The following is an 8,143-nucleotide window of genomic DNA, read 5'->3' as shown; positions in this document are numbered from 1 at the left end:
AGGAATAGATAACGGTTTTGCGAAAATCCGTTATCTATGTAGTGTTGTCTAAATGCATAGATAACAGTTTGAACAAATGCGTTATGTTTTTGCGTTATCTATTAGTTACATACATAACGGTACTACAAAACCGTTATGCCGACCGTTATCTATGAACATCTTTTTATAACGGTTATTTTAACCGTTATATATGAGCGCCTCAAAACTGTTATGTATTATTTTTTATATTTATTTTAAAATTTAATAATATTATAAAAAATTAAAACCCTAGCCTCCCCCACCAAATTTCCCCAAATCAGACCTGCCTCTTTCTCTCTTCACCATCGTCGTGCCAGCCACCGCCGTCGCGACTCGCCGCCACGACCAGCGCCGCTTGGCACTCGTTGTGCCCCTTATCTCGCCGTCCTCTGTCTGTTTACCTGTAGCAGTAGCTGCGGAGATATCTCTCCATCTCAAACCCGCGTCGCCTGCCACCAGCCATGTCGACTCGCTGCCACGTCTCGCGTCTCTGCCACACCGGCCGTCTGTTCACCGCCCCTTTAACCCTAGGCGCCGCGATTTAATTTGAATCCAAGGTCAGTACATATGACACACACATCTTCGCTTACGCATCTTTTCCCCCTGACTCCGCCATTGTTTCCTCTGAATCGGTTCCCGACCTCAGGGTTAGGGTTCCGCCGAGCAGGATTTTGAAGAAGGCGTCGGACGGCGCGGTCGTTTACGGCAGGTATCTGCCGGAGAACAGCGGGTGGAATTGCTTTAGCAAGGTTTTTGAACATCTCATAATCATTATCTTTGATTGATTATTGCTGGTCTCTGAGCTAAAATAAGTCACGGAATTAACGGTCTCTAATCTAATATTTTTTAATGCAAAAGCTTGATTTATTTGAAAATAGGGGATTATTATTTACAAAGGTAATGTGCAGGAAAAGCCTAGTTCAATTGTTTGTAAGTATTGTTTTTCCTGCTAATGTTAACTACATTTCTTCTCTTATCCTACATATGGTAGTCATTATGTTGCTGAATCTAGAAGTATATACAGTATTAGTTTTGTTAAATAGCGGTCATACCAATATCAATCTGTTAAATTCATCCCTCTTGATCCCAAGCTTGCTAATTCGGATGGAGATGAGAAAGTTAGAGGATTGGAGATTGAAAGGTGTGGCTTTTGCAGGTTTGGTGGACCTTGGAGGAGAGGAAGTGGTCCTTGTATTTTACTCTTTTGTAGAAATAAAAAAAGCCTTTGAGTAGTTACTGAGCTACTTATTGGTTTCAATTATATTGTTCTTCATAGCATAAAGATTTCTTTGATTTGATAAAAACTTTATTTTCTTGGAAGAGCACTCACATCCTTTTATTTTCATGGAGATCACAGATGACCTTTTAATTTGCGGGTAGTGTAGTCAAGTTCCTTAATTCAACTTGCAGCATGTGTTTATATGGTGTTGTATCATGATTTCTGAATATTTTCAGGTTTCTCGCTCTCTTGCTGCCAGTGAAGAAGCTCTTACTTGTTGTAGATGCCTCCCAGGTGCTTCTAGATTCTTGAGGTAATGGTCTTTTTCATTAATCTGTTATTTTGGTCTCTTTTAAATTGATATTATTCTGCTTTCTGTTAAGTTAGATTTGAAGTCGGCTTGATGCTACATTCTGAACATCATGTACTGCCAACTATTGATCATTAACAATATGTTGAGGAAAATATTGGTTAAAAATTCAAAGCCTGCATCAAATTCCAGTTATAGTTTAAGATGAATGAATAGATTTGTATCAATATATATATATATTAAATTCCAATAGCATTATTAAATGCTAAACATATTATAACAGTTGTTTAACCAACATTATCAATATATATTATAATATGAAATATTTAACCAACAATTAGAAAGGCTCTTCCAGATACATCTTTGGTATGAAATCTTGAATCGTCATACATTTTCTCTTCAATTAGCTTAACTTGTTTATTTCTTGAGGAAAATGTTTTCTTGAGAGAATAATGAACTAATATAATTAGTTGGTGTTGGGAAACACATGGTCAAATTGATCATCTGAAATGACAGCCAAGCATGAAATTGTCCAACACTTTAGATTGAGAGAGATGAAAAAAGTTATAGATGAATTGAGATACAATTATACTTGATCTAAAGATGTGATGCTTTACTGAATTTTCTCTGAATATAAACAGCAAGCAGTTACTGAATGGTTGATATGTGCTCTATAAATACCTTGAACCTTCACATTCCATCTATTTGATACTTAATCACCATTGCTTAGACAGTGATTTGTGACCATTTGAGTTTTCAGAAATATAATATATTAAGTTGTGAAAGGTGATTCAGGGAACTTGTATTTTCTTGACCAGGACCTGCACAACAGTTTCATGGACATTCCACATTTTCTATGAGAAGGTAAAAAATTGAGTATCTGCAATTCATTTTGTGGATATAGTTCTGTAATCTTTTATAATTTTTTTCTACTTTAGGCTTCATTCATTTTCATATAACATTCTCAAGACTTTTCTAGATAATGTATAATTAGTGACCCCTTCCTACTTTAGTTTTTTCCTAGACATGGGTTTTGTTTAAGATGCGGTATCTCCACCGACAAATTTCTTCAAATGTGCTCACAATATCTCCCTTGTTGGTACTTGCTGATTCATGTGTAATCAAAATTCTTGACTATTACACACTCAAACAATGTGAAATATGGAGATGGGGTGATAGATAGACTTGGCTTTGGCTGGCTGAGACTGTCACCTCTGGTTACACCTTAGCCAAAAATGACTAATTAATCTGATAAGCCTTCAGATAGGCCTAGAAAAAAAATGATGATGACTGAGATAGAAGCGTTCAGATAGGCCTAGAAATCTAGATTTGAACGTAACTCAAGATAGACCTTTCAACAACACTCGAATCATTCCTTATTGTGAAGAAAATTGTGTTGGTTTGTTGTAAGAATAGGTGATAAGAACGTGGGGAGTTCGCAACAACATTGACTTCCTTTCACTGTCATACATGAGGCGTGCTGAGGACATCAAGCTTGTAAGTATAGGTGGTGTTGAGTTAATGTGGCTCGATTCTTAAAGATGGTGGTTTCAGGCACGCGAGTTTCTTTCTACGTTGGGTGACCTCAACCAGACTCTGATCTTTGCAAAGATCGACAATGTGGAGGGAATGACTCATTTTGATAATCTCCTTGAAAAAGCTGATGGAATCATCCTCTCTCGTGGGAATCTTGGGATCGATCTCCCACCAGAGAAGGTACGTTTCTCAGGATCTTGATACGAAACGCTGTCCAGGATTGCTCTAACATCAACTATTTGTATTGCATTCAGGTGTTTTTGTTCCAGAAGGAAGCTGTTCACAAGTGCAACATGGCAGGGAAGCCGGCAGTGGTGACTCGTGTCGTGGACAGTATGGCTGACAACTTGAGGCCTACTCGTGCAGAGGCAACTGATGTCGCCAATGCTGTTTTAGATGGTATCTTAGCTATAATCTGACTTGCTACATCGATGATTCTGCATTGCTCGTTGTGTTTTAGGATGATTTGTTTGCAGGCAGTGATGCAATCCTGCTAGGAACAGAAACAGTGAGGGGGCTTTACCCTGTAGAGACTATATCCGTTGTTCGTAAGATTTGTGCTGAGGTTAGTTCATCATGTAAAAACCAACTGTTTTTCAGACACGAGACGAGACAAGATTATTCGATTATATGTGTTTGCAGGCAGAAAAGGTTTACAATCAGAATCTCTACTTCAAGAAGACAGTGAAGTTTGTTGGGGAACCAATGAGTCACCTTGAATCAATTGCCTCATCTGCTGTATGTTGCTCTCATTTCTTTTCCATTTCTATCTATATACATTTCTCTATTTTGTCTCCTATATATGGAATGATTAAAATTCATAAAATGTTTATAGGTCCAAGCTGCTATCAAGGTCAAGGCATCAGTCATCATCTGTTTCACTTCTTCCAGGAAGAGCTGCTAGGTCTCTATCATCTTATAGATTTTTGTTTTAGCTATAAGGTAGTTGATATTTTCAATTTTGAATCGGAATATGCAATGATGATGTATACTTGATATTTGGTTCATTTGTATAATAATGTATGAATTTTTTGGATGATATATAATATTGTTGTCGTTGATTTTATCATTTTGTCGTTTTATAAAAATTGCAAAATTTAAAAATATACTACAATTATATAAAGTGCAAAAAACTGTTATAAAAGGTGCAAAAAATCGTTATGTATTCTAATTAAAGATAACGGTTAAAATCGTTATAAAAACTGCAAAAAACGTTATAAAAAGTGCAAAAAATCGTTATAAAAAGTGCAAAAAACCGTTATGTATTCTATCAAAGATAACGGTTAAAACCGTTATAAAAAGTGCAAAAAACTGTTAACTATGATAAAAAAAAAATAATAATAATAATACATAACGGTAAAATCTTAATACATAACGGTGAAAAACCGTTGTGTATTCTATCAAAGATAACGGTTAAAACCGTTATAAAAAGTGCAAAAAACTGTTAACTATGATAAAAAAAATTAAAAAAAAATTAATACATAACGGAAAAATATTAATACATAACGGTGAAAAACCGTTATGTATAACCTTTATAGATAACGGATGCGTACTGTTATGTATGACACATCGTACCGTTATCTATGCTACTATACATAACGGTTTTGAAACCGTTGTGTATGACGTATAGAATAGATAACACCACTATACACAACGGTTTTTTTGCTCATAGATAACGGATTTTATCCGTTATCTATGAGCGTTTTTCTAGTAGTGACAGCTATTAGTAATGTCTCGGACATTATTAAAGAACTTGCTTAGAAAATCAAGTTAGAACGATAAATACAATATCGTTAAAGAAATTCATATGATTACTAGAATGATAAAAATAACATTGTTTAAAGTAATTTGATCATCAGAAAATGTTATTAGGACAATAAAGAAGAATATTGTCTAGTAAACATGTAAAGTACTACAAGGACAATAAAGAACGTTGTCTAGATTACTCTTACAAATGATGATGTTACTAAAATAATATAGTGAAATATCGTTTAGTAACATATGAAACATCATTCGAAGAAAAATAATAAATAATTGATCAGAAAACATGAGATTTTGACAAGAGAAAGTCAAAACTCATCACAGATGACCATCACAAAATATTAAACGATCAACTATGCATGAAGGGGAATGGATAAAATCCACAAATCAAAGAACGTTCATAGTGGATACTCAACTATGATGGCAGGAGATTCCAAGAACTTGGTTCAAAAAGACAACTAAATTATAAATGTTCTATTGTGCACTTGGAATTACAACTATAAAATTCATTCTCGATCTGCCCAAGTGCAAATCTGCAGAGTGCAGTAAGGTTAAGCTTTCAAAAGCTTTTAATGATTCCTATAGCTTTTTCATAAAGGTCAAGTATGTCAAGATACCTATTATAAGGTGATCACCTATATGAGTGAGAAGTGGGGCCGCTTCAAATGATAACGCTTATGAATCCAAGATATGGTCCATGGCCAAAACTGACACAACCATGAGAACGAAAGATATCATATTTATTATTGTGTGTGTGTGTGTGTGTTATTGTCTTTGTTTACATAAAAGTTGACCGGTTCAAGACATCATGTTCACTGAACAACAAATAAAACTGATAGGATTACATTATGGAAGGTTCAAAGCCAAAAACTACATATCCAGATGCAATAATAGGTAGTCGGTACTAAATATTCATGCATTGCATTCATTTGTCATTCATGTTGGGAAACTTAAATGATCATTAAAGAAAGATCATTAAAAAATATCTATAGATATACACTGAAATATGAGAGTATCTATTTATGATCATTGAGAATTATCATTAACAGTTATTAGTAATATCTCAGACATTATTAAAGAACTTGCTTAGAAAATCAAGTTAGAACGATAAATTAAAGCTACAATTAAAGAAACAATTATATTAATGATCATTTAAGTTCCCCCACATTATATATATATATATATATATATATATATATATATATAGGGTGTGGTTCTAGAGAGAACTACATTATTTGTGAGAACGGGAGAACCATCAAATCTAATGCATCCACTGTAAAAATTAATGCATTCGCTGTTAAAATTAATGCACTAAAAAAATAAAAAAAAATGCTCCCTTGAGGATTCGAACTCAGGATCTGCATTCATCCAACAAGATGATGCATCCACCTTAGATCTTGATGATCGAATGGCTGAAAATGGTTCTCCGGTCTTCTTTTATTTATGGTTCTTTCTTGAACCTCTCCCTATATATATATATATATATATATATATATATATAGAGAGAGAGAGAGAGAGAGAGAGACAGAAAGGTTCAACAGAAAATGCTAAATATTTAGATAATAGAGAATGCGTGAAAAAAAAATGAAAAGATCTATAATTTTTTTGAACAAATAACTGTACCGCATGAACAACATTTTGACCTGGGTTCGAATCCTGATGGTGGCGAGATTTTCACTATTTTTACTAAATACGTTTGTTCGTTAGTTATGTTTTATCTGTTCGTAAAATATATAGATTTGTTCATTCTCTCGAAAAAGATAATTTTCTATGGAACCCAACCATGTATATATATATATAAGGAGTGGATCATGTAAATCCACTCCCTTATAATAATATATAGGTCCTAGCGGTCTTCCACAAATAAGGGTCACGTGGCGCGCTACATGACAACAGCCTCCCAAGACCTTCCAAAGCTTTTTAAGGCAAAAAACAAGGAGGGGTAAAATAGTCATTTCGATTTATTTTATTTTTTATTACCGAAAATCTATTTTTTCTCGCGGTCGTCGTCAAAATTATGCATATAACTGAACACCAAAATGCATAAAGGTAAACACAAATATGCATAACATTATTCGACAACGAGAGATACCATATGGTTTGCATACTGATACTATCCCATGCATATTTTTATTTGTGTTAATAGGCAAAAATGCCCACTTCCTTAAGTTTTTTTGTAAAAATGCCTTAAGTTATCATACAAAGCATTCTATGCCCTAATTATGTGAAGTACCTATTTTACCCTTTGATGTTGATGGGTTTGCTTGGTTTTTTGTGAAAGTCTTACACATTTGACCGATTTGACAGCCACCAGTCATAAAAATTAACGATTTGACAACTATCAGTAAAGAGTACATATGACTGGTGGATGGTTAGATTATGTGTCCGCCCGGGCGGACACATGATTTCACCGGCCGGACACATGATTTTATCGGTCGGACACATGATCTGCCACCCAGATTATGTGTCCGACCGGTAAAATTATGTGTCCGTCCGGGCGGACACATGATCTAGCCACCCATCGTTCATATATATTCTTAACTGATAGCTGTCAATCGTTAACTTTTATGACTGATAGCTGTCAAATGTGTAAGACTTTCACAACAAAACCAAGCAAACCCATCAAATCAAATGGTATTTAAAAATAGGGCATAAAATGCTTATGTTTATAAAAAACGGCATTTTTACTATAGAACTTAAGAAATATGACATTTTAAATTTTCACTCTTTTTATTTAGCGTCGTGCATATTTGGGTTTATTTTTATGCATATTGGTGTTCAATTATATGCATAATTTTGACGACAGCCGCGGAAAAAAATAAATTTTCGGTAAATAAAATAAAATAAATAATTAAAAAAAATAATATGAAATGACTATTTTACCCCTCCGTGTTTTTACCTTGGAAGACTTTGAAAGGTATTGGGAGGCTGCTGCCATGTGGCGCGCTCCTAGCGCGCCATGTGCCCCCATTGTGTGGTTCAAATTTGGACTTATATACTATGAGGGGAGTCGATACTACAGGATCCCACCCATATACTATGATGATTACCCGTCTCTGTATATTAGGAGCACGCCATGCGTTCTTTTGAAAATTGTCAAAGAAATGAACGACGTTCAGAAACAGGTTGTGAAGTCCCTGGGTTTTGGTCATGTGCTTAATCTTACAATTCAAGATATGCCTGGTAAGCTAGATTACTGGGTGCTTGATCGCTTCCATGCCCGAAGGTCGGAGATCATGCTTCCATGTGGGAAGTTAATCGAAGTGACAGAGGAAGTCAATAAAAAGCTGTCATCATTG

The 8,143-nt window shown here is 34.9% G+C and overlaps 1 protein-coding gene and 1 long non-coding RNA gene across 2 annotated transcripts; both read left to right on the top strand.

Moving 5' to 3' along the window:
* Positions 1-282: 282 nt before the first annotated feature.
* Positions 283-2,412, top strand: LOC131026266 (uncharacterized). Its single transcript, XR_009102231.1, has 4 exons — positions 283-575; positions 665-767; positions 1,474-1,550; positions 2,366-2,412. It is a non-coding gene; the product is annotated as an uncharacterized LOC131026266 (long non-coding RNA).
* A 672-nt stretch (positions 2,413-3,084) lies between these two features.
* LOC131026265 (pyruvate kinase 1, cytosolic-like) lies at positions 3,085-4,129 on the top strand. The gene is made up of 5 exons (XM_057956065.1): positions 3,085-3,263; positions 3,338-3,482; positions 3,560-3,648; positions 3,726-3,821; positions 3,919-4,129. The coding sequence occupies exons 1-5, from the start codon at positions 3,177-3,179 to the stop codon at positions 3,985-3,987; spliced, it is 486 nt and encodes a 161-aa protein (XP_057812048.1). The 5' UTR covers positions 3,085-3,176; the 3' UTR covers positions 3,988-4,129.
* Positions 4,130-8,143: the final 4,014 nt, after the last annotated feature.

The sequence above is a fragment of the Salvia miltiorrhiza genome, chromosome 5 (genome assembly GCF_028751815.1).
Source record: "Salvia miltiorrhiza cultivar Shanhuang (shh) chromosome 5, IMPLAD_Smil_shh, whole genome shotgun sequence".
Classification (NCBI taxonomy): Eukaryota; Viridiplantae; Streptophyta; class Magnoliopsida; order Lamiales; family Lamiaceae; genus Salvia; species Salvia miltiorrhiza.
This window is presented reverse-complemented; position numbering and strand designations above follow the sequence as displayed.